Raw genomic sequence first — 26226 nt, 5'->3', positions numbered from 1 at the left:
AAAGCTTCCCAGGGAGTCTAACTGTTGGTGGATGGAGGGGAGGGCCATGTTGTCTATGGACCTGTTGGCAGTGTGGGGCTATTGAGGTGGGACAGAACAAGGGATGAATCCCTGCTGAAGGAGGGGCCCGAGGGAATTGTGCAGCAGGACTCTGAGAACAACACAGCAATCCCTAAAGATTCGGTTGTTGTCCACTCCACAGGTTGTCTCCACGGTCTGCAGCTAGTAGCAATGCTTTAGGTGACCTCTTGTTGAACTCTCCTGGTGTCCACGATAGACTTTCTTTCCGCGGTTTGAGAGAAAAACTACTTGTGTTTGGTAAATGGCTCTTTACAATTGCATCCTGTGTTTGCGTTTCTTCTACTTCCGTGTGTGTTTCAGGGCTGTGTACCAGGACGCAGACGTCTACCTCCTGGATGACCCTTTAAGTGCTGTGGATGCCGAGGTCGGGAAACACCTTTTTGAGAAGTCAGTGACTGATATGTCTGTTCCAAATTATCTGTTCTCATGCTTGTGTTTCAAATACATGGGCCATACTTTTCCATCAAACAAGCCGCGGGTGGCAGCGTGAAGTTACCCGAGCTACAATACAAACTAAGCAACACAGTAGACTGTTTTAGGAACAAGTGCAGAACATTTTTATCATTGTTAACATTTAAACTACCAGCAAATGGTACAGAACCGGAGGGAAGGAGACTAGTTGCGATTTAGACAGCTGCCTATTCTTTCCAATTGTTAGACCTCAATAATGTCATCTGCAGACCTACACTCATAGGCAGGTTCTACAGAGGGAGAGGCTCTTTGAAAGACCAGTAGAATAGGGACTGAATCAGGAGTCTGGAAGGGTTGTTTTTCAATGTATAGCAGAGTCAAATGGGACGACAGAAGTTCCATCTGCGTACTTGTTTGTGATTACACCAGCAAAGACCTACCAACAAGCTGTGGATCACTAATGGACGTTGTGTATGACAAGAGGTTACAGAGCGGGTAGAACAAGGAGACCTGCCGCACACCCACCAGAGGCATGCCTCCCAACAGCTAATGTGCAAAACTTGGTGCAAAACATCTTGCACAACATCATTGTGGGAGAGTAGCATAATATCAACAGCAGTCAATACTGTAGTTTGAGTATTTCTGTCACTTATCTGGTCTGAACACTCCTCATTCCTACAATCTGCTTAGAAGAAGTAGTAGTTAATATGGGTATAGAAATGTGTACGGTTGATATTTGCCTCAGACTAATGGTGTATGACAACCACATAGCTGTCTATCTCTGTGCTCATGCTCAGGTGCATCTGTGGCCTCCTAAAGAACAAGACTCGGATCCTGGTCACCCACCAGCTGCAGCACCTGAAGGCAGCCGACCAGATTGTGGTCCTCAAGGAGGTAGAACAAAATATCCAGTTCCTAAGGCAATGCCAGGACCGACATGTTTTGAACGTTGAATCCTTTTTCTCTGTGTCATGCGCCCTAAATCCCAGATCCCAGTGTAGGCCAACAATTCTGAAACATCTATTCATTTTAGTTTGAATTATCTGTGAGACAGGTGTTGAAAATATTTTATGTTCTAACTAAAAAAAAAGGCTGCGACAACCTGATATTTGTTTTCTTCTTTGAATTTCTGATTTATTATTGTAGGATATTCTAAATTTGATGTCACACAACAGTCTGCTTTTTTTAACATAAATTATAAAATTAATCTTTAAATTCTGAGTTGTTGGTGGATCATTACCCCTCTATCCTGGCTAATAAACCAGACTACAAACAGCTGAGGATTCACACTATGTGACCGCATCGTCTTTCTCCTCTTGGTCTGCAGGGTCACATCATGGCCCGCGGTACCTACGATGAGCTGCAGTTCTCTGGCCTCGACATTGGGGCCCTGCAGAAGACCAACGAGGAGCAGAAGCGATGCACTCTGCCGTCTGACCCGGACAGCGTGTCCCTACTCAGCCAGAGGACGGACCACTCGCACAGCTCTGACAGCAGCCTGCTGCCCGCAGAGAGCCACCAAGCCGACCAGCTACCAGTGCGTCCTGTGCATTGTTCATTTCTTCATCATTTGGTTGTAAACAATACTTGTCTTCTTCCCTGACTGTTTCCTTCCAGCATGGTCCATTCATATACCCTTACTTGAGTTAGACTAGGTCTGTGTAGTATGTCAGCACAGAGCTGATAATTGAATACCTCTAAAGTTTGCTGCTGGCTCAACAATGACTTGGTTTACAGGTTGAAACCGTTCATACCATGGCAGAGGAGACCCGAGCCGACGGGAACATCGGCGGTCACATTTATCTGAAGTACTTCTCTGCAGGCTGTAACCCTCTGGTGTTGATGGTGATAGTGCTGCTCAGTGTCATCGCTGAGGTAAACCACACACACGCTCAGACAAACTCTCCTCTGATTGACAGCGTTGTAGCTTCAGTTTGTGGCTTTATGTTTGCAACCTCCAAAATTTTGGAGAAACTTAGTGTGCCGGGAGGTCTTGGTCCTGATGGACCTCAGTCTCCTGCCGGATGGAAGGGGCACAAACAATTTATGTCCGGGGTGAAAGGGGTCGGCTACAATCGTTCTAGTTTCTTCAGCTGCCTCAGGAAGAACATCCTCTGCTGAGCCTTCTTGGTGATGAAGCTGATGTTCAGCTCCCACTTGAGGTCCTGGGTGATGATGGAGCCCAGGAAACGGAAGGAATGCACAGTGGTGACGGGGGGAGTCACACAGGGTGAGGGGGGAAGGTGGGACTGTGTTCTTCCTGGAGTCCACAACCATCTCCACTGTCTTCAGGGCGTTGAGCTCCACCACGTCACCAGGTGGTCAGACTCCCACCTGTAGGTGAACTCATCCCCACCAGAGATCAGCCCAATAAGGGGGGCGTCATCCGCAAACTTCAGGAGCTTGACGGACTGGTGGCTGGAGGTGCAGCTGTTAGTGTACAGGGAGAAGAGCCGAGGGGAAAGAACGCACCCTCGGGGGGAACCGGTGCTGATGGACCGAGAGACAGAGACATGTTTCCCCAGCTTCACGTGCTGCAGTCAGTGATCCACTTGCAGGTGGAGTCCGGCACGTGCAGCTGAGAGTTTGTCCTTCAGCAGAGACTGGATGATGGTGTTGAAGGCTGAGCTGAAGTCAGGTTCCTGGGGGGTCCAGATGCTGGAGGACGAAGTGGAGGGCCATGTTGACAGCATCGTCTACAGTGCTACTGTTGGCTCTGTAGTCATTCAGTCCTGTGATCCTGGGCTTCTTGGGAACAGGGATGATGGTAGAGGCCTTGAAGCAGGCTGGGACGTGGCATGTCACCAAGGAGGTGTTGAAGATGGCGGTGAACACAGCAGACAGCTTCAGGGTGTGGGGCGATACTGAGTTCGGACCGGCTGCTTTACGGGGGTTCTCTCTTTCTTGGCTACTGTTGACATGTGAACCAACAGATGATTTGTCAGGGAGTCAGCAATATACATATGCACAACATATTTTCTCCCCTAATTTATTGAGGTTTGTCCTCATTCATAGGTTGCATATATTGTGCAGGACTGGTGGCTGGTCTACTGGTAAGTATTGATTTTCTATATGCTGTTTGTCCTTATTGAATCTTCTGCTGTATGCCTGGTTTGACTTTTTTTTTTTTCTTGTCATCCAACAGGGCAAGAGAGGAGTTTTTTAACTGCACAGCTGGGCCCGGTAGAATAGACGCAAGCATTAATACTACTCACCCAGTTCAAGAGCTCAATCTCAAATTCTACCTTGGGATTTATTCCGGTAAGTCTCCCTTCTTATGTTCATCAGCACAGAAGTTGACTGACTTTTTTTAGTCCTACAAAGGGAGGCTCTAAATCAGTCCTGTGTTTGCTGCTCTCAGGTTTGACAGCGGCTGCTGTGGTATTCGGCTACGCCAGGAGTCTGGTGATCTTTCGTGGGTTGGTGATGTCCTCTCAGGTTCTGCACAACAACATGTTCAGCGCTGTCCTTCGAACTCCCATTCACTTCTTTGATGTCAACCCCATAGGTGAGGCAGGATTCAATTCATTTTATTTTGTATAGCCCAAAATTGCAAATTACAAATTTGCCTCAGAGGGCTTTACAGTCTGTACACATGCAACATCCTCTGTCCCGAAACCCTCACATTGGCACAGGGAAGAAACCTTAGGGAGAACGTCAGAGGAGGGATCCCTCTCCTGGGATGGACAGACTGCAATGGATGTCATGTGTACAGAATCAACAATGTAAAAGATGTATAATTTCTATTAGAGAAATTGAATGTATTGTACAAGTAATTGCAAGTAGCAGAACAAGTGTACGGCAGGACCACTGCAGGGACAACCACCATCCACAGAGGCTTCTGTGGGGAGGGAGGGCAGAAAGATGTTGGTTTATGATGACCGTAATATGAATCATATTACAAGTAATTACAGTATATTACAAGTAATGATGATGGCAGCAGCAGGTGTCAGCAGAGCCATGCCAGGAGTCAGAACCAGGATCAAAATAAACAACTGCACTCAGTTCTCAAAAGTAGCAATTGTTATTCTAACAGACTTTTTTTCTTTCCTGCTTTACAGGAAGAATTCTCAACAGGTTTTCCAAAGACATCAGCCAGATTGACTCCACATTACCCATCACCTTTGTGGACTTCTATCAAGTGAGACCCGTTTACTATTTTCATAGGTCTACTTTTCTGTCGCAGTCGTCCCAATTAAATGATATTGACTTGTATTTATTCTCTACATTCAAACCTTTTGATAAGATCTGGATTTCCTTTGTTTTCTCCAGTTGTTCTTACAGAATGTTGGTGTGGTTGCGGTCGCTGCCTCTGTCATCCCTTTCATCCTCATCCCCGTCATTCCTCTGCTTGTTGTCTTCTTGTACTTGAGGCGTTTCTACCTCTGCACTTCACGGGAAGTCAAACGCCTTGAATCTACAAGTATGTTTAAGGCGTCTTGCAATAATTAAACCAGATGCATCAGATTCTTCTGCAGGGGCATTTTAAGAAAAAAGATGGCAAGGACAGCAACACAGATGGGTGGTCTTTGCTTTTAACAATATTCTGGCTCACGTAGTGTTTTTTGCCGTCGTCCCCTCAGCTCGCAGTCCGGTGTTCTCCCACCTGTCGTCATCTCTTCAGGGCCTGTGGACCATCCGAGCCTTTGGAGCAGAGGAGCGGTTGAAAAAAGCCTTTGACGCACATCAGGACCTGCACTCTGGTTAATACCCCTATTATCCCCTTAACACATTTTCACTGTCCAAGCTTGCTTATGGTTGGAAAGCCATTGGCAAAGGAACATGTAATTACTACAATCAAGCAGCATTGGAACCCTGAATAAAGCATCTTTAACGGTCTTCCTAAAATGCTTCTTCACTCTTTTTGATGTCAGAGGCCTGGTTTTTGTTCCTGATGACCTCCCGCTGGTTTGCACTTTACCTTGACGCCATTTGCGCCCTTCTTATCACCTTCTCGACCTTTGGATGCATCCTACTCAGAGATGGTGAGGAACTACGTTCAAGCAAAGAAGCATGACCTTGGATGTGACATAACAAATAAAGTCTACCTGCACGGATCAAGGTTTAATATCCAGGATCTGTTGGTTTCTTAGGGCTGAAGGCCGGCGAAGTGGGCCTGGTGCTGACTTATGTCGTGACCCTGGTGGGAAACTTTCAGTGGACGGTGAGGCAAAGTGCGGAGGTGGAGAACATGGTGAGAAGGTTTTAACAATCTGAGGTTTTAGTTTTTTCATGAGGTGTTGATCAGACAGATGTAGATAAAGCTCCTTCTGTCCCTTCAGATGACCTCGGTGGAGAGAGTGGTGGAGTACACTGAACTGGAGAGTGAAGCACCCTGGGAGACAGAGAAGCGCCCTCCTCCCGATTGGCCCAGCAAAGGCCTGGTGACCTTTGACCGGGTCAGCTTCTCCTACAGCAGGGATGGACCGCAGGTCCTGAAAGACATCAGCGCCACCTTTCAGCCCAAAGAGAAGGTGAGACATCTGTCTGCTAAACCACAGGCTGCTGTTTTTTCCAATCTAATGGTTGTTTCCCGTGTGTCAGGTGGGCGTTGTGGGTCGAACAGGTGCTGGGAAAAGCTCTCTGGTCTCAGCTCTGTTCCGCCTGGCAGAGCCTCAGGGCAAGATCTACATCGACGGTGTCCTGACCTCTGAGATCGGCCTCCACGACCTGCGCCAGAAGATGTCCATCATTCCTCAGGTGAGTCGGTGTCTCTAGCCGGCTGCATCTTCATGAGGACTAAGCCTTTGTGGTCTGTAGTATATAAAGTCCAGAAAGATGATAACCATCCCCTTTTTTATTTAGGAAGATGTGCTTCACCCCCTGAGCATATCTCAGGCGTAGAGAAGGAACATTTTCCATTCACTAATTGAGCTGTGTATTTTTAGCTAAAATAATATTGTACTATTAAGGCAGAGGAATCACTCAATACAGTCAATAAAAATAGCAAAAACCTGTATTTTTGCATAGGATGAGTAATTTACCTACAGTAGCTGGATGTCACCACACAGCCACCAAGTTGTTTCTTTGTGTATTTATTAGGGCCGGGACTTTAGCGCGTTAATTACGATTAATTAATTACAATGTGAATTAAGATGAATTAATTACACTAAAAATAACACATTAAACATTTTTTACGCATTTTTACACTTATTTTTTGCACCGCGGAACGTTTCTCACTTGATGAGTTTCGGAGGACCGATTATACTGGAGCACCAACTACCGTTCATGACTTCAGACAACAACAAACCACAGTGAACATGAAGGAAGAAGCTGACGAGACCGTGTCGGTTGGCCCCGTGAATGGGAAATCTTATTATAAAAAACACACGGATGGAAGCGTCGATAAGAGCGTGGTTGTGTGCAAGCTGTGCAACAAGGAATTCACATCGAGCCTCAAGTATCACCTCAACGCAAAACAATTAGCAGCTAGCGTGGGCGTTACAAGGACCCACACCCAACCCACACTGCACCAGATGACTGGTTTAAGGACCAGGGTAACTAAGTCCACGTCTGAAAAAATAACCAATGTTCTGAATGTACTTGAAAGTATTGGTCTACTTAAAAAAACATAGTTTACAGAAGGTCTACTTACCTATAGGCTACCTGAATTTCTGAAAGTACTATATTTCTAAATATGCTATTTCTACACTTGTCTGCTGGAATTGGTTGAACAAAAATAAAAATCCATGTGAAAAAAATTACTTCTCACTGTTCTCAGGTCAAATATTTATGCAATTAAAATGCAATTAATTTCAATTAATTAATTACAAAGCCTCTAATTAATTAGATTAATATTTTTAATCGAGTCCCGGCCCTAGTATTTATTAACAATTGTGAAGTTTCAGGTTCATAGGTATAATTCAAGGCATTTCCCTGCTTGCTGCGCAGGCAGTTGAGCGGCTGCTGCTATTGTGAGCTATTTGTTATGAGAAGCAGTACATGGAACGCATTGTAATAATGTCACTCAACTTAAGCGATTTTATATATCATTTCTATTGGTAGGTATTCAAGTTAAATGCAGTGCTGCTGGTGTCCCTGTCTGTGGAAACAATTGAAATGCTTAACCCTGTTTCCCAGGACCCGGTGCTGTTCACAGGCTCCATGAGGAAGAATTTGGACCCTTTTGAGCAGCACAGTGATGAAGAACTGTGGAAGGCTCTGGAAGAGGTGAGCCTCAGCTCAGCTTTCAAGAGTTGAGTTTCTAGCTGTCACTCAAACACTCACTGTGTTCTAGGTACAGCTGAAGCCTGTGGTGGAGGAGCTGCCGGGGAAGTTGGAGACGGTTCTGGCCGAGTCGGGGGCCAACTTCAGCGTGGGCCAGAGGCAGCTGGTGTGCCTGGCCAGAGCCGTACTGAGAAAGAACCGCATCCTGGTGATCGACGAGGCCACGGCTAACGTGGACCCCAGGTCTGGATCCTTCATGATATCCTGGTCTCCCTTTTAGTTTGTATCAAAGCTTCCCACACTCAATTCATTTGTCTGCAGGACTGATGCGCTGATCCAGAAAACGATACGGGACAAGTTCAGTGAATGCACCGTGCTCACGATCGCTCACCGGCTCAACACCATCGTAGATAGTGACAGGATACTGGTGAGTCCCATCTGCATTACAGCCCAACTATTAGAAACTATTCTATTTTTAATACGGGTAGATAAAATCAACCATTCCGATTGGTTGAGTCACAGGGTACACTGTACACCTGTTTATATTGACCTGAGACTTCCATATTGGGGCACTCTTAAAATAACAGGTAGACTTTACACAACTCTTAGGTGAACTTACCGTTAATGACAACTGAGTGTTCTTACTATCCTGAAGTAATTAGACATAAAGAATTACATAGGTTTTAGTGCTGATGGCGTCACACGGCAATGCAAGCTGGGCCCTTTGAGCCATAGAGCATTCAGGTGGACGTCATGCGAGGTCTAGCATGGAGACCTGGGATGTTTTCAAACGAGGCAGATGAATGTCGATTTCCAAACTAGTCAGCAACAAACAGGATATTCACAATGCTGTTGCATAGCAATAGCCACATAAAAAGTGATACAATATCGATGGAAACTGTAATATAAAAGCATGTGTACCTTATTGCTTAAGTACAGCACAACCAGCTTGAATGTTGTGACAGTTTGGCAACCTGTTCTTTTTTAAGGTGCTGGACAGTGGTACCATCCAAGAGTTGGCCAGTCCTTTTACCCTGCTACAAAACAAAGAGGGGGCTCTCTACAGGATGGTGCAACAGACGGGCCCGGCTGAGGCAGCAGCTCTACTAGAATCAGCCAGACAGGTGAGGAGCAGCCCTCACTTTGTACTGTTTTGACTTTGAAACGCTGTAAAAATTGAATTGTTCTTTCACTTGTAATTCAAACTTTTGAACTAACATAGAATTTTTCATTATTTTACTCAGGCAACAAAGTCTTGACAGTCAAGATGTAAGTAGTGTGAGAACACAAAACACATACAGAAGACGCCAGAATCACCTGCTAATGGTTAAAGTTCTTTAGTACGAATGAAGATTGCTTTTTAAGTGACAAATCATATTTACCAGTGCTACATGAATAAGCTGGTCTTTTGATGCAACTCTAGAACTGCTGCTTTATTTCAAATGTAATTCACTTTTATACTATATATTTATCATAAAGATTAGTCCAATTGTTGTCCTTGTCTTGTTAAACATTTGCAGAGGCCATCAGGGAAAATATCTCCCTAAACACAAGTAAAAACGTGTATGTTGTGTATAGATTACTCCCAAAAATGAATCCTTTACATACAATAAGACATTCTGTCACAATTGAGTACTTTATTCAAGTTTTGTCAATAAGATTGTAGGTGTTTATACAGCTTTTAAACAGAAATGAACACTTAGTCATAGCAGCTGTGTTCTGATTGTCACCTGACTTGTAAACTTCAAAATCAGTACAGTGAACAGTATAAAATCTAAAACTCTTAAAACATTTCTTATATAAATGTTAATAGTACAAGTCACTTATGGATAGATAAAAGTTCTGCTATTGATTAACATGAACAAAATGCTGCCAACTTCAAATAAGGCACTGTAAGGATTATGCAGCTAAGGCCACAAAATAAATAGTGATTTGGAAATGACACAGTGGTTGTATTTGGCTTTGCTGGAGTGCACCAGTGACAAAGGCTCACAGAGCCGTCTCAAAGAAAATGTTCGGCGACTCGCATTCGTCGCTATGGCTTCTGCTGTCATGCACCTGAAGAAACATTGTTTACAAAGTGAGATTGGGTTCGGCGTGGAAATGTTTCGCGAACAGCAGCCGCTAAACTCACCCGTTTAGCGGCCGCTAGTAGAGCTGCAGCCTCCTGCTTGCCTGTCTGCTGCACCATTTTGTAGAAAATCCCCTCTGTGTCTTGCAGCAGGTTGTAAGGCTGATCATAGGCATGAATTCTCCCTGCATCGAGGACCTATCATTTCAGAGTAAAAAGAAAATAAGCATTGTTTAACAGGATGGACAAAACACCAACTATGCTTGTCCTAGTTGCTGAGCTATATAATATAATTAAGACATAACTCACCAGTATCCTGTCACTATCTACGATGGTGTTGAGCCGGTGAGCGATCGTGAGCACGGTGCATTCACTGAACTTGTCCCGTATCGTTTTCTGGATCAGCGCATCAGTCCTGCAGACAAATGAATTGAGTGTGGGAAGCTTTGATACAAACTAAAAGGGAGACCAGGATATCATGAAGGATCCAGACCTGGGGTCCACGTTAGCCGTGGCCTCGTCGATCACCAGGATGCGGTTCTTTCTCAGTACGGCTCTGGCCAGGCACACCAGCTGCCTCTGGCCCACGCTGAAGTTGGCCCCCGACTCGGCCAGAACCGTCTCCAACTTCCCCGGCAGCTCCTCCACCACAGGCTTCAGCTGTACCTATTTTAGGTGAACGGCGTGTTCAAATGGGGTGCCAGATTTCTATAGAAAACGCGCCTTAATAAGTAGCGGAAAAAACACCCAATCTGGCAACACCAGCCACCAGCGTCGCACCACCGCTTGCGTCATCAAAAAAAAAGAAATGCATGGAGGCGATAGCTGCGTGTAGCAAAGAGGCGGCGTTTTATGAAGTTACTGACAAGGTCGGTGAGGATGGGAGGAATCGGACCTTTCTTTGCAAACATTTGCACCTTAATGATAACTGTCGTGTTTTTATTCCTTATTTAAAAAAGACCATTCAAGCAGCATGTGTTTGAGGATGTACTGTAGGGGTGAACGCTGCAGCTGCTGCTGGTGTGGAGTGAATGGACAGCAACAATGGGGAATGCTGTCCCCTCAATGCTAATATAAACCCTGGTTGGATAAGGATTCAATATTGGATATGAAGATTAAATCTGATAAAATAATTGCTGTTTGTGGTTCTGGGCTGTGGCAATAATTTTTAAAAATAATAGCTCGCAGCAACGTATGGAATCTATTTTTTGGAACTGTGAACTTAGTTCAAAACATTTGAAGTTTGAACTGAACTAGTTCATGTAGAAAGTGAACTTTCCCAACACTGCTTACCTCTTCCAGAGCCTTCCACAGTTCTTCATCACTGTGCTGCTCGAAAGGGTCCAAATTCTTCCTCATGGAGCCTGTGAACAGCACCGGGTCCTGGGGAACAGGGTTAAGCATTTCAATTGTTTCCACAGACAGGGACACCAGCAGCACTGCATTTAACTTGAATACCTACCAATAGAAATGATATATAAAATCGCTTAAGTTGAGTGACATTATTACAATGCGTTCCATGTACTGCTTCTCATAACAAATAGCTCACAATAGCAGCAGCCGCTCAACTGCCTGCGCAGCAAGCAGGGAAATGCCTTGAATTATACCTATGAACCTGAAACTTCACAAAGAAACAACTTGGTGGCTGTGTGGTGACATCCAGCTACTGTAGGTAAATTACTCATCCTATGCAAAAATACAGGTTTTTGCTATTTTTATTGACTGTATTGAGTGATTCCTCTGCCTTAATAGTACAATATTATTTTAGCTAAAAATACACAGCTCAATTAGTGAATGGAAAATGTTCCTTCTCTACGCCTGAGATATGCTCAGGGGGTGAAGCACATCTTCCTAAATAAAAAAGGGGATGGTTATCATCTTTCTGGACTTTATATACTACAGACCACAAAGGCTTAGTCCTCATGAAGATGCAGCCGGCTAGAGACACCGACTCACCTGAGGAATGATGGACATCTTCTGGCGCAGGTCGTGGAGGCCGATCTCAGAGGTCAGGACACCGTCGATGTAGATCTTGCCCTGAGGCTCTGCCAGGCGGAACAGAGCTGAGACCAGAGAGCTTTTCCCAGCACCTGTTCGACCCACAACGCCCACCTGACACACGGGAAGGAAAAACCTGGTTTAGTAATTGCAGCATTACCATGGCGTTCACTGGATACATGAAAATAGAAAGTCCAACCTTTTCTTTGGGCCGGAACGTTGCCGTCATGTCGTGCAGAACTGTTGGTCCATTGCCACCGTATGAGAAGCTGACCCGGTCAAAGGTCACTAGGCCTTTGCTGGGCCAATCGGGAGGAGGGCGCTTCTCCATCTCCCAGGGTGCTTCGCTCTCTAGTTCAGTGTACTCTACCACTCTCTCCACCGAGGTCATCTTAAGACAGAAAAAATGCATTACACGCTTGTGACTAGGAGGTTGATTTAGAAATTATAATCATGCAATGATGAAGCCAATTTCGGGAACGTGTTTGTAAGTATCTTACCATGTTCTCCACCTCCGCGCTCTGCCTGACCCCCCACTGGAACATCCCCATCAGTGTCACTGCGTAGCTCAAAGCCAGACCAACCGACCCAGCGTCCAACTCTATAACAAATATATAGGTCTTTAATTCGCAATGTCAACTATTTTTTTGAACATTTCGGTTTGTGTTAAAAGTTTAGCTTTACGGTCTCTGAGCAGCAGGCATCCGAACGTGGTGACGGTAACAAAGATGGAGCACATGCCGTCGAGACGAACGGCGAACCAGCGAGAGGTGGTGAGGAACAGGAAAAAGGCCTCTGTGCAGAAAGAAGAAAAACATCAATGGGCCGCCTCAAAACAGGCACATTTTAAAAAGCAGTGAATCTAAAGTAGGGAAGGGAACCTGAGTGCAGGTCCTGATGTGCATCGAAGTCTTTCTGGAACCGCTCCTCTGCTCCAAAGGCTCGGATGGTCCACAGGCCCTGAAGAGACGACGACAGGTGGGAGAACACCGGACTGCGAGCTGAGGGGGAAAGAGCGAACCAGAATGAATGTGTGAGTTCACACGCACTGAGTCGTATAAGAGGACACTCACTGGTGGCCTCGAGGCGTTTGACGTTTCTGGCGGTCTGCAGGAAATAGCGTCGCAGGTAGAAAAAGAGGAAGAGGAGGGGGACCACTGGGATGATGATCCAGGGGATCACAGACACCGCCACGCAGATCACCCCAAGGATCTGCAGGAACACCTGATTGGAGAGAAGGTCACATTCAGCTGAGCTACAGGAAGAAGGAACAACTCCAATACCTTTTTTTTTAAAAATTGGACTGTTCCTATAAGAGCTCAATTAGAAGCTGACACGTTATTTTAATATTTGAGTGGTTATATCCATCTGATTTGCAATAAACTCACAGTCCTGTATCATTTGTGCTGATATTAAATATATGAATAGCACTTATGCAGCTTGTCCTCACCTGAATGAAGTCTACAAAGGTCCATGGCAGGTTAGAATCCAGCTGGCCAATGTCCTTTGAGAACCTGTTCAGGACTCTTCCTGTGGGGAGAAAGTATTGTAACGTGGAGATATTTATTAAAAACCTTATTTTTCAATTTGTGTTGATAAGGATTTTAGTGTTTTTACCCTCAAAATGTAATAATGCTCCAATAAGTCAATAAACACTGTCAAAAGGCTTGTTCTAATAAATTTGATTTCAGTTGCATTTTACTTACCAGATTTTAAAAAATATAGTACAGAAATTACAATATTGCTGTACACTGGCTGTAATGTTTGAACCTACCAATAGGGTTGATGTCAAAGAAGCGCACGGGTGTCCCGAGAATGGAGTTGAACATGCTGTTGTGCAGAGACTGGGCAGACTTCACCAGCACGTGGAACAGGGAGAGGTTCCTGGCGAAGCCAAAAACAATGGTGGCAGCAGTCAGACCTGGAGAGACAGAAGGCTCCTTTACACCTCTGAAGGGGCACACAGTGCACACACAGACATACAACATGCCAACATGTTGTTACCTCCATAAACACTCAGGTAGAAGGTGGTGTCCAGCTCTGCAGTGGTGTTCAGTCGAGGGAGGGTGGTGGTGTTCAGGTCGTTTGGGAGGGTGCTGTTGCTGTTGCTCAGCTCTTCTTGCTTGTCGGCCCTGAGCAGTCAAGGTATTACCAAGTTACGTAAGACAAATGAAATGTTGAGGATTAATGGAACTGGACAATTTCCCCATCAGTGGCTTTCAGACTTACCAGTGAGCCAGCCACCAGTCCGTCATGATGTATGATGCCTAGAAGATCAAACACACAGGCTATCGGTAAGAGTTTCTTTGTTTTTCTGATTACAGCCAACGTGTCCCACATGACCTCACTGAACAAGAAACCAGGCTACCATACCTGAGCCAAAAGGTTGAGTGCTATGACAATCAGCAGAAACACGACACTGGCTCCAGCTTTCAAGTATTTGACGTACAGACGCACTCCGATGTTTCCCTGAGCGCTGCTCTCCTCTGCTACAGTCTGCACCGTCTCTCCCTGAGGGGACGACAGCAGGTTACAAAACATCCAGCACGACTGATCAAGTGGATTCATCCCTGACTGTGCAGGAAAGGAGGTCTCTCACTGAGGTGCTGAGCAAAACCCTCCAAATGAAGCCTGTCAATTAGCGGAGAAACGCAGGTCCTCTTCTAATACGTCATCTCCATTGTTCATGAACAGGTCACATAAAAAGATGATGAACAAACCGGGAGCTGGTCTCCGTCTTTGACAGACTGCGCCGAGGAGGTCTGAGAGTTCTCTGACAGAGTTCTGGTCCGGTTCAGGATGTCTTGAGGAGGCAGCTGCTGCTGCTGATCCTCCTCCTCCTTCAGCAGGGAGGTGAAGTCCACTCCGGACTGCTGCAGCTCCACGTACTTCCCCTTTGCCACCATGTGACCCTGATTTGTGCACAAACACACACAGTTAGATCACTGTGCACGTCTGACGGTTTACAACACCTAACCTCATCGTGTAAACACAGACGGGTCTATGGTAAACATCACAGCTCCTCTTTACCTCCTCCTGGGTGAACTCATGTTCTATTAACTTCACTTCACTGGCTTTGTTTCCTCCTGGGAGTCTGTTTCTGTGGAACAGACGGTTCTATCTGGTGCCTGGTTGGTCCTGCCTGACTCCCCCTGTCACCATCACTATCCTTAGAAGTTGCATTAGTATTGCTGACGCCAGCACTGCTTCGGTTATTGTTGTTCTACCACAGCTGCTGCTAGTAATGTATGTGTTTAAGCTTTACTGTTTACTTCTTTGTAAGTCTGTGCACTTCTGTGCATCCTGATAGAGGGATCCCTAGTCTGGCGCTCTCCTTGAGTCTTTTTCGTTTTTTCGCTCTGACTTGATGACAGTGTCCCGGGACAGAGGATGTTGCATGTGTGTCGACTGCCCTCCGAGGCCAATTGAGGGCAAGATAAAACAAGAGTTAACAATAAGATTGTAGGTGTTTATACAGATTTTAAATAGAAATGAACCCTTAGTCATGTGTTCGGATTGTCACTTGACCTGTAAACTTCAAAATCAGGGTGGTGAACAGTATAAAATCAACAAATAGCAAAGCTCGCCAGCAAGCCCTTATAGAAATAGACCGTCGCTTCCACATTCCAGACAAAGAGGAGAGACGTGACAAGCACCGATTAAAGAGTATAATTCACATAGTTTGGATTTCTGATGTTAAGATTAGATGAGAAGCAGCCCTGACTTTAGGAATGGCTTTGATTCAAAGACTCAAGTTGAAAACAGGACCAGCAGCCACGCTAGGTTTCTAGGTTTGTACAATGAAAGCCTGATGTATAAAAAATGCCGTTGGATTTAATGGCTTTCATGAGCGTGAGTTTGTACTTGTGCCTTCATTTGCACTACAGACGTTATTATAAACAGATCATAGAAACTGAGTTTGAACTTTCCAAAATGAAACCAAAAGATCAAAACCAAAAGATTATACTAAAAAAAGACCCAGATGAGGGATAAGTGCATGTCAGTGTGACTACATCTGGACTATTTGACTCCACATAAACACAAACCTCCTTGAGGACCACAATCTGGTCGGCTGCCTTCAGGTACTGCAGCTGGTGGGTGACCAGGATCCGAGACTTGTTCTTCAGGAGGCCACAGATGCACCTGAGTGAGGACACACAGGGGGTCAGATTTAGCACCGATAAAGTGTGTGCGTAATGATTAGAAAGAGAAACAAATCCTTAGGAGATGTCAGTGTTTACACATTCTTTATTACAGCCGTCAGTATGATTGTGGTATCCAAGCGGAAGAGACTAACAGGAAGTGGCCAATGGCACAGCTTCCTGACTCTGCTTTAGCTCTAGCATTTCAAACACAGAGAACCCTGCCCCCCATTGTAGACAAACTATTATTTATTGAGTCGTACAGCTTTACAAACGGGGACTTTCTCCTGCTGAGATCTGTCGCTAGCAGCTTTCCGTTGCAGCTTTGAAGCTTTATCCTCTGGGGGGGGGGGGGGGGGGGGGGGTGTTCCTGGGTATCTTTCTATGGTCTAGACAGCGTGTGAGACCTCTGCAACTCTAATACGGCAACATGAGCGCAACGCAATCTTAATAAAATAATCATTTTAAAAGAAACTCACTGTTCAAAGAGGTGTCTCCCAACCTCAGCATCTACGGCACTCAAAGGGTCGTCCAGCAGGTAGATGTCTGCCTCCTGATACACAGCCCTGAGGACACACTGTTGTTATTGACAGCAGGAAGCCACACACACAGATAGAGCTGGATAGAGATGAATTAAATTGTTCCATATCTGCCCTCTATGTATTAATCATTCAGAATAAAACCTGCTCCCTTACCTCGCCAGGTTGACGCGAGCTTTCTGCCCCCCGCTGAGTGTAGCGCCTCTGTCCCCGATGAGGGTCAGGTCTCCATCTGGGAGGAGCTCCAGGTCCTGCACACATACATTCATGTGGGATCACAAAGGTCAACAGAAGACTCATCACAAAAAAATGGACATCAGACTTTCAAAAAGTTTCTAAAAATATGTGTTAGAGTTGACTGAATCGTCAAACTGTTTTGGAGAAGTGGGCAGAGCCTGACGAGCTAATGCGGCTAGTCAAACTTGCAGCATATTAAAGGGCGATGACACAGTGTTTTTATCTTATCAAGCGTGCTGCAATTCAGACAGTAATGTGAGAGAGTCTCATTACAGTGGAGCAGAAATCCCGAGTTTAGAAGGCCAAAGAGATTTTAATATCCGTCACTCACAGGACCAGAGCCTTCTGGTTCGGATGACATAATGACAAATGCTTCTGGACTTCCAAAAAAAAAAAACCCCTGAAACAATCAACCAGTTCTTCCACACACCAACATAAAGACAATGGAGAGACGAACACACACACTCTTAGCGTTAAGGAATAATGTCAAACGTTTGCTAGTGCCAGGTTCTTAAAGTGAGCAGCACGGAAAAAAGAACATGTCTGAACAAGCCGTGGTTCCTCTAACATAATGTGCAAGTTCATCAATATACAGGAGTCATGCAGGCAATAGATAAGGATGTGTGTTTGCTCTGTGTAAGAGGAGAGCTTTTATTTGGATTGCCTGGATTCGTTTATGCCCACAATCACGGGACTCACAGGTGACTCATTAACTGCTCACCTTTCCTGCTGCCAGGTTAGAGACTGACTGTTAAATGCAATCGTAGTTCAACCTCTGCCCTGGAAATCCTTGAAAAATCGAATCGGCCGAAAGCTGGCTACCTCGGGGCAACATTTGTAACGCCTGTGTCAAACAAGGCTAGGAGATGATTCAAATGGCACATCTCCATGTCATGTCAGTTGCATTAGCAGACTTTAAAGTCTCTCAAACATGGGGTTACTATTTCAGTTGCCGTGGCAGGCTAAACTTGAAAGCACCAAGTCTTAAAAGAGAATTTAGATCTTTTTTCCATGGAGAAAAGCGTTGCCATTTACTACTGCCAGGCCTTTAAGGCCCGCCCCCTACACAGTTTATGACATAATCTGCAGAAGAAGCCGCTCAAACACCTGCCTCCAAGTACAATCCCAAACTTTGTTTAAAGCAGTAGTAGATAACAACCATGTGCGACCCGCGGGCCAAGGGGGTTTTGGAAGTGAGAGGAAAATGAAGCTATGGATTCACGATTTTAGCTACCCAACTACATAAAATGTCAAAAGTGTATTAAAGGCTACAAAATATTAACATTAATCTAAAAAATAATTCAGCCACCGTTTGGAGGCATTGTTCTTTTCAGTTATATTTGTTTCTAACTTTTTAATTTCAGAATTAATCCTTTTAATCGCTGCAATAAATACATTACAGTCAATATGTAATATTACTAGTAACAGAGCAGCATAATGATTGGTTGTTCACAGCTGTGTGTTATGCAGAATGACAATGTTGTGGTTTAGTGTGAGATACATCAAAGAGGCACGTTACTTGGTCTGAACATGAGACGGTCCTGTTCCGAGTGAACACCATTACATGTTATCATGTAATACATGTTATCATGTAATGAGTCAATCTGTTATCTACTTGAACAAGTACTGTGTCCTTTATGTAATCTGAAGTAGCCGATCAATGACCTCTCACCCTCTTTAGCGCGCAGGCTTTGATCACTCTCTCATACTTCTTGGGGTTGAGCTCTTTCCCGAACAGGATGTTACTGCGGATGGTTCCAGGGAACACCCAGGGCTGCTGGGCGGCGTACGTCAGCTGACCGTTGACCTCCAGCTCCCCCTTATCCAAAGGCAGCTCTCTGAGAATGGTGCTCAGCAGCGATGACTGGACGCACATAACGGCACAGAGGGAACTAATGGTTAGACTTTGGAAAGTGTACACAGGCACCCGAGAAGCTTTCTCATTCCTGCTTTCCAGGTGTGAAACAACACGGCGAGTTAGAAGATATCCGACCTTTCCCGCTCCCACCGGTCCAATCACAGCCAACAACTGGTTGGACCTCAGAGTGAGGGAGAGGTTCTGCAGGGTCGGAGCATCCAGACTCTAAGGGGGTTCAAAAACAAACAAAGAAAAACATTTAAGCACAAATTTGTTTTCTTCTTCTTCAATCAACCATCATTACCTGCCTTCTGTGGAAATAATATTTAGACTTTTTAAGAGAAATAATGTTTAGTTGAATTATTGTTTTTGGCTGTACTGTTACAAGATAAATCACATTTGTTTGACTTTCAGAGTAGGATTGGGCAAATCTTAATAACCCACCTGCGTGATTGAAAAGTATGTTTTCTTAAAATAATTGCCAAACCTGCAATGTTTATTACTACCCGCAGCTTTAATAAGAAAATCCTGCATCATTAATGGGCAGACTTTTCATAGTTCCAATGCATATGTACTGATATATGTACTTAAAACAAACCTTTGAAATTGCTATATTTTTTTTTTGTACTACATTATTTTTATGATATTTGGACAGATTTTCTAAAGGACAATGACGAAAAAGACATAAGCAGACATATCAAGCGTTTCATCTTGTGAAGTAGCTCTAGTTGTGTGGACCAGTGAACGGTATCAGACCTTGTCCCAGTAGCACACCAGGTCCTGGATCTCCACTAAGGCCTCATTTTCTCCCATATGTGGAACAATAGTTTTGTTTTTTACAATCTCATCCAGCAACAGGAACTCCTTGATCATAGAAAAACAAACAAACAGAATACAGTCAGTCCCAAAATGTCGGGGCTTAAAGAGGTTTGTTGCAACAGGCAGGTAACTCATTGGCAAGTTCATCTGGAGTAAAATTACATGTCAAGCAAACATTTTTGTTTGGGAAGCACTAGTGGGACTAAATAATAGACTTAAAGGCTGAACTGAATTTTAGAAAGAACTTTGGCTCCAGCAGAGACTTTAGGGGCCATGCTCCTGAGACTTTAACATAATATGCATTGAAAGTGGCGGGCATTTGCATCAATTTCTATTTTTTTTTTTTTAAACCCATTGTACCTGGATCCTGCGGATGCTGACTCGGCTCTCAAACAGCTTCTCGATGGCACTCGGGAAGAAGAGCGTGACGGTGAGGCGCACGGCGGAGTAGAGCGACACCGTCACAAACACGCGGCTGGCGGTGATGGTGTTCCCCAGGAGGACGTAGAGGGTGAAGGTGACAAAGAGGATGATCTTGCTGGCGCAAAAGAAGGAGGCCATGTTGAGGCCTCGCAGGTAGGAGCTCTTCAAGATCATGGAGATCTCCTTCCTGAGGGCACAGAGGATTCAAACAATCACTGATGGGGAGGGAGAGAAATGTGAGTGTCAAATTGACTCAATAAGTTGGAGATGAGTATTAAAATTGGGTATGGGGTGGGATAAATAAATCAAAAGTGTGTTCATTGGAAGATATGCCAAAGCATCATGGCATGGGAGCACCACGTGATGATTCAGCACCTTGATGAAGAGGAAGGCAGTTGGTCACTGCAGGATCCTACTTTGGTTCCCTTTTAAAGTGAGGGTTCATGCGTCTGTAAGTTTAGCGTAGAGAACAAGTCGTTCAAAGTTTTTTGATTTGTATTTCTTTTTTTAAAATAAATTATTTATTGTTCTGACAACTCCGGTACCTTAAATCATTATTATTATGTCAGTCAGTCTCGGAGATGCATAGAAAAAAAAAAGGCGAACCGACGTAGGAAAGAGCAGTCAGCAGGCGGAGTTGCTGTTCAACTTAAGTCATCCAAGGTGTGCGAGAGTTTCACATTGAATTAACTTAAAAAGTCAACGTAACATGGCACTTTTGAAGTGAAGAACATAAGGAGCCTCCACAGCTCTTCTGCCATTTACTCGTCATCCAGCTGATCAAGCTAACGTTAGCTCGCTAATAACAGCAGTAAAGCAGTTAGCAGGACTAAAGACACGTTCTTATTTACTTTTTTTTTTTTGGACCATTCATTTTTCAATCGGTTGTCTTGTATATATTTTTTGCTTTGTCTCACATTGGTTATTGTTGACAAATATATTTGTGTGTTGTACTTTTTAAGGCCATTTTCAATTCATCTCATAGCACTTGGTCGTTTTAAGCTGTATTTAGATGTGGTGTACATTTACTTAACTTGCACTACAATGATGGTAATAATTTAATGAATATGGTTAAAGTGAACATGGGGGTGTGTTTGTTAGTGTGTCTGAGTGTCTTTGCTCTATCGAACACTGAGATTAAAACAAATCCTGTAAAGTTTGCACTTTCTAAAGTTTTTTTTTTTCGCACTGTGAAATTGCAGTTCTGTTTTAGAATAAAGGGTTGGAAATGAATTGTTGATTTAATTAATGCTGGGTTTTATTTAATCCGATTGATTGAAAAATAATCAACCAATTAATCAATTATCAAAATAATTGTTTGTTGCAGCCGTAATTCCGCCCAAAAGCAAATCAAGTTTTTTGATTTGTATTTCTTTTTTTTTTTAAATAAATGATTTATTGTTCTGACAACTCCGGTACCTTAAATCATTACTATTATGTCAGTCAGTCTCGGAGATGCAGAGAAAAAAAAAGCCGCACCGAAGTTTGTTCACCCAACAAACTCCGGCTACTGTTCAAAGATTACAAAAACTGAATGTGCCAAATAAACAGGTTTTACCCAAGGGAGTCGCCTCTTTTTTTCACTCAGATTCATCATACCGTAAAGACGTTGAATTTAACACGTCCAAACAGTATCGCAGTATGGCTGAATCCAATCGGTGACACGCACAGTACTGAAAACACAGATTGCTTGTCACTGTATCCTTGACATTGCGTCCCATGGGTGTAAAAAACAAACATTAACTGCAACTAGCTGCATTTAAAGACGATGACAAGACCACTAAATGAACTGTTTCTTGAATACCAAGTAAAGCATTACAATTTATTTTAAGTGGATGTTGCCTTCTAAAAAGGGGTGGTTGTTCATGACATCATATAAGTATAAAACGGGATTGTAAATATTACATATGCATATGTAATAACATATGCAGCAGGAAGCGAAAATAGAAGATGACACCTTTAAAAAGATTAAATAGGTTTGACCGGTGAAACAGGGCCTTTTTCAACACGTCATTTGATCTATAAAATATCCTAAGATCCTGGCGTATTTTACCTTCTGACCTCAGAGACCAGAGCAGAGAAGGGCTTCTCCCAGGCGTACATCTTGATGATGCGCATTCCGGACACCACCTCGTTCATGGTGCGGATTCTGTTGTCAGTGAAGGCCGCAGTCTTACTCCTGTGGGGGAAAGCAGAAACTCAAGGTGTGATTAAATGCTGCTGGAGAAAAGAAGAAATCACAACTGCTTGAAACTTTCAAAGACGGAATTGTGTGCAACTTTGTCTACACAACTATTATTACAACAGACTGAAAGCTATTTAAAAACTCAAAATAGGTTTGATCAATACGACTAGTGATTGAACAGTTTCTTATTAATTGATATTATCTATCACTGTTGTTATGCACTTGCAGTTCATGAAGGCAAGTCTCAGCTTGACTGAATAGTGTGTGTGTGTGGGTGTGTGTGTGCGTTCGTGCGCATGCGTGCTACCTGAACTTGGAGAAGAGCCTTCCGAACATGGTCTGCAAAGGCATGAGGAACATGAGGACCACCATGCCCGCCAAGCACGAGGGGCCAATCTCGACCCAAAGCAGGCCCACAACCACTGCTGCCTGGAGGGGCCCCACCCACAAGAAGTGCAGGAAGATCGTCACCTGTGGTGGAAAAGCGCAGATTTAATAGCTGCCTCTGACTCACAAAATAAGTTAAACACTCTAACGACCTCGAGGCAGAGAGTGAAGTGAGTTCAGAAAATAGAGTCCAGCTGTGAGACTAACTATAAACAACATGTTCAAGCCGCTATAATCGTATCAGTATTTTCTTTTTTTGGAGGGAGGGTGCGGTGGAGTTTTTCTCTGCGAGGCTCTTGTAAAAGAGGATGTTGCATGTGTACAGATACAAAATATTAGAAAAAATCATATGGTACATGAATAACATCAGAAAGATATAAATAATCTGACTGCTGGCACGATGAAGGACCTTCTGAGTCGTTCAGTAGAACCCCTTAAAAATGTTAAAAGCCGTAACATTTCACATACGTCATCAAACTTGTTGACATCGTTGGAAAGGAGGTTGACGATCTGGCCCGTGGTGGTCTTCCCCATGGCCAAACTGCTAAGACGCAGAGACTTGAAAAAAAACAAAGAGCCATCATCAGTGAAGAATCACTCAATACTTTCATTCAACCGGAGCCAAGTGCAGCACAAATGTGAAAATCTATACTTTAAGAAGCACAAGCAAGCTTTCCCCACTCACTGACCTTATTGTAGATCATGTGACACATGGCCACTCGGATCTTCATGCCTGCCCTCTGGACGTGGTAGAAGTAGAGGTGGTGGAGCAAGGCCAGGCCGATGGTGCACAAAGACATGCCGGCTGCGTAGCCCAGAGTCTGGTAAAGAGCCGTCATGTTCTCCGGGTCGTAATGCTCAAAGTACAGGATCATCTGTCCCAAGAGGACGGGCTGGATCACTTTGATTATCTCCTGATAATGTAAATCAACAGTTAAAGCACAGCATGTTCTTTGGCTGCTGAGCAAAGTCTTTGTTTGTGGGGTTAAATATATTGCCAACAATGCAAAATAATTACTGCTGATCATATACACAGTTTTGTCTGATTTCTAATATTTTTAAAGCTGGAATCTACATCAAAGACCCAAAACACCTCATTCCCCAAAGCAGAGAACACTTACTTCGACGAGCGTAAAGAATCCCAGCACAGCGTAAGGTTTCCAATAGCACCGAATGATGCACTTTGAGAGACCAGGCGTGCGTAGCTCTTTGGTAGCCTTCTGCAACTCATGATCCCAGATTCTGCCATGAAAAGATACCTGTTAATTTAACTACTTTTTTTTCCTGCAGCATAGGAGTCTTGATTTATCAGGACTGGGTCAAAAACAAAAACAGTTCACTTAATTATAATAATAAATGCTGGACTGGATGCAGATACGAAAGGTCCAGTTCATGAAGAGTTTGCACTCTGTAGTTTCTAGAAACTGGGACTACTTTCAGCGGCGGATTAAATCCATTTGGTGCTCAGGAGAGTATTAGATGCAGCACGACTTTGTCTGTGTGTATGTGACCGAGTCAAAGTCAAAACTACAGAGTGTATGTTCATGTTAATGAAAGGAACACGTCACCCGGTGCAATAGAGTGGCTTATTAATGCGTTTTAACTATAAATACGGCATTCTATGGCACAGAGGAAGAATATGCAACATGCTTTGATACAAACAGACACACACACACACAGACCAAAGTTCTATGGACAGATTGCATCTCAAATCACTGGAAAGCGGCAGTCAAACTGTTCAAAAAGAATCTTCAGTCCACACCAACGGCGTGCATAAATACAGACAAACAGATATAATATACGCGACTAATACATCTCATGGGCCTCAGAGTTGGGATTTCACGCCCATTTGTTTACCGATGAATTCAGATTTCACTGTCAATTAAACGGTTAACAATGAGATTATCAATGAGATTACCACTGAACAACCTTGTTGGAGCACACACACCGTGGAGCCACCTAGTAATCAATAGCTGTCTGTCAAGTTGAATAATCGGGGGCTGCGTGCGGTCCACATTTCTATAGTAAACGGGCTGAGAAGATTTACTTTAAGCTCAATGTGACACAACCGGTGGATCTTTAGCAACCTCTGGATTCAGATGAGTTTCTGGAGGAGGGGCTTGTTTACGAACGTGGGTGGACGTGAAGCTGGACCCACGGTGTGTTCCTAAGCCTCACGCACGTGTCGTAAAACGTGAGGGCTTACAAAACAGAGTTAAGTTTACACATAGAATCATTAACAAATTTTAGATATCGTCTACCATCATATTGTCTGCTGAAGTTAAAGATTACAATGAGAACGTTGGAAATGTATGACTTGGGTTAGATAACGGACATTATTACTGCCTATGGCTGAAAGATTAGTCCAATCGACATCGCAATGCAATAGTGCACAATTTCCCCAAATCCCACATGTGCTGGAAAGGTCAGAGCACACGAGTGCCCAGAAGGTATTGCATGTGTGTTGCATAATGAAGATAAATGAGGGTTGGGCTAATATACACAACGTATAGGGTAAATATTTAAAAATGATATGTAAAACTAAAAAAAGTTACCACCACTTTGGTCATGTGGTCTCAACATAACCAATATGGTGGTACCTTTAATCTAAAACATCTGTAATTCAACATCAACACTTTAAATGAAAGGGAGAAAAGAAGAAAACTTTTGCTTCAGCTTGATACCCGTGATATGAACCCTGCACAGAGGCTCAGTTGCAAACACAACTTGTGATTGTGTACTATGCTGGTAAATGACATGACTGAAGATGATTTTACATGTTTACCTCTGTAGATCCTGTCCCAGTTTCTCAGACCTGTCCTCCGGGAGCACTTCGTACAAGTCATCTTCCTCCAACTTGCGCTTGTATCCGGTGCGGAACAAAGGATTGAGCCACCTGAGAAGAAAACAATCAGGAGTCAGGAGGGTAGGACTTGGAGCTGGACAGAGACGAGCAGAGTGCATTAAAACAATCATCTAATTTTCCTTTCAGATGATCAATTCCATATGGTAGTGTTAAGAGAAGACTTAATAAAGCAACAAAACTGCATGCGATTAATAAACACTATTTGCCTCAACTTCTTTGAATACTCAACAGCAGTAAAAACTATAGTATGACGTAAGCATGAACAGCGTGACATCGGTGTTCTAAACAGTTACACCCATGTCCGTTATCCTAAAACTCTGAAGCAACTTATTCGGCAGCTATACGCCGGTTATGAACAAACAAATGAAGGAAGAAAAAAATCTTTGGAAAAACGCTACAGAAAAGTATTATTATTATGACACCGTAAGAACATAAACAAACACTTCACAGCCCTGCCACGCTGCACCGGATCGCTTCTTTTTGAATGCCCCGCTAACAGAAGCTAACTACGGTCCCCGCACGGCGGCGTCCGGTCGACTCACCAGAAGAATATCTTTGACAAAAGCCCCGCGGTGGCTGACGGGTTAGTCTTAGTGTCTTTGCTGACTTTTTCCATGGTGGCCCACGCCCGCAAGGTGGTTTGCCACTTCCCCCCAGCCGAAAAGGTGACTCCGGGCTGCGTTGCGTAACTTCGCTCCGTGGACCTTTTATACGTCTGTCGATGCTCCGAGGCGTGTGACGCGGTTCGCTCAGGCACACGCGGTAACTGTACCGAAGACGTACAATTCGTCCAGTGGTCCCGCCCCTCACGCTCCGGCATTGGCTGAAAAAAGGGGTTAGCCCTCTATCGCGCTCACACGATTGGCTTAGAATATTGACTCCTACAATTGGCTGGGTTTTTATGAAAACCCAATTTTAATCATTTTTACTTTAGGTTAGGTTTAGCCATTAGAATAAAGCAACATTTTCCGTCACATTTTACAGCGTCAAATGCGAGCCCGGTGAAGATATAGGGATACATTATTTTTCTACTTGTATATAT

General features: G+C 44.0%; 2 protein-coding genes across 4 annotated transcripts in view; one reads left to right on the top strand and one right to left on the bottom strand.

The window, feature by feature from the left end:
• LOC119212161 (ATP-binding cassette sub-family C member 4-like) overlaps positions 1-14185 on the top strand; it is a 24786-nt gene extending 10601 nt beyond the window's left edge. Inside the window, exons 13-32 of one of the 2 annotated variants that reach the window (XM_037462761.2) lie at positions 382-468; positions 1290-1386; positions 1820-2029; positions 2230-2367; positions 3508-3545; positions 3638-3753; positions 3854-4000; positions 4554-4633; positions 4765-4915; positions 5076-5195; positions 5367-5477; positions 5586-5686; positions 5775-5966; positions 6037-6192; positions 7573-7662; positions 7730-7902; positions 7981-8086; positions 8649-8783; positions 8904-8928; positions 14053-14083. In XM_037462761.2, the coding sequence (XP_037318658.2) occupies positions 382-468; positions 1290-1386; positions 1820-2029; positions 2230-2367; positions 3508-3545; positions 3638-3753; positions 3854-4000; positions 4554-4633; positions 4765-4915; positions 5076-5195; positions 5367-5477; positions 5586-5686; positions 5775-5966; positions 6037-6192; positions 7573-7662; positions 7730-7902; positions 7981-8086; positions 8649-8783; positions 8904-8918 (2263 nt within the window). In that variant the 3' untranslated portion in view covers positions 8919-8928; positions 14053-14083. Of the gene's footprint in view, positions 1-381; positions 469-1289; positions 1387-1819; positions 2030-2229; positions 2368-3507; positions 3546-3637; positions 3754-3853; positions 4001-4553; positions 4634-4764; positions 4916-5075; positions 5196-5366; positions 5478-5585; positions 5687-5774; positions 5967-6036; positions 6193-7572; positions 7663-7729; positions 7903-7980; positions 8087-8648; positions 8784-8903; positions 8929-14052 lie in introns of both variants that reach the window. The other variant, XM_037462759.2, reaches the window with a different exon arrangement.
• LOC119212134 (ATP-binding cassette sub-family C member 4-like) lies at positions 9277-26226 on the bottom strand. Of its 2 annotated transcripts, XM_037462758.2 has the most exons (31): positions 25727-26224; positions 25104-25214; positions 23440-23560; positions 23008-23232; positions 22787-22876; positions 22239-22402; positions 21800-21925; positions 19684-19933; positions 19261-19368; positions 18640-18729; positions 18319-18510; positions 16566-16660; positions 16350-16436; positions 15775-15871; positions 14449-14640; positions 14102-14239; positions 13958-13995; positions 13733-13860; positions 13503-13649; positions 13179-13258; positions 12802-12952; positions 12610-12729; positions 12413-12523; positions 12229-12329; positions 11928-12119; positions 11687-11842; positions 11024-11113; positions 10224-10396; positions 10040-10145; positions 9794-9928; positions 9277-9717 (listed from the first exon to the last, which is right to left on the bottom strand). In XM_037462758.2, the coding sequence occupies exons 1-31, from the start codon at positions 26002-26004 to the stop codon at positions 9649-9651; spliced, it is 4161 nt and encodes a 1386-aa protein (XP_037318655.1). In that variant the 5' UTR covers positions 26005-26224; the 3' UTR covers positions 9277-9648. The 2 variants fall into 2 exon arrangements, with proteins under 2 accessions (XP_037318655.1, XP_037318654.2); XM_037462757.2 differs by having other exon boundaries at positions 9277-9928; positions 25727-26226.

This window comes from Pungitius pungitius, chromosome 3, assembly GCF_949316345.1.
Source record: "Pungitius pungitius chromosome 3, fPunPun2.1, whole genome shotgun sequence".
Taxonomy (NCBI): domain Eukaryota; kingdom Metazoa; phylum Chordata; class Actinopteri; order Perciformes; family Gasterosteidae; genus Pungitius; species Pungitius pungitius.
Note: the sequence above shows the minus strand (reverse complement) of the source record. Positions and strands in the feature narration are given on the sequence as shown.

Bases quoted from the DNA above. Each gene is read 5' to 3' on its own strand.
- LOC119212134 (XM_037462757.2), bottom strand. From the start codon at position 26,004: ATGCCGGAGCGTGAGGGGCGGGACCACTGGACGAATTGTACGTCTTCG. The intron at 18,511-18,639 runs GTCGGATATCTT...ATGTGCGTCCAG, and splicing joins GACCGGTGGGAGCGGGAAAG to TCATCGCTGCTGAGCACCAT. The intron at 13,259-13,502 runs GTAGGTTCAAAC...TTCTCCCCACAG, and splicing joins CTTTGACATCAACCCTATTG to GAAGAGTCCTGAACAGGTTC.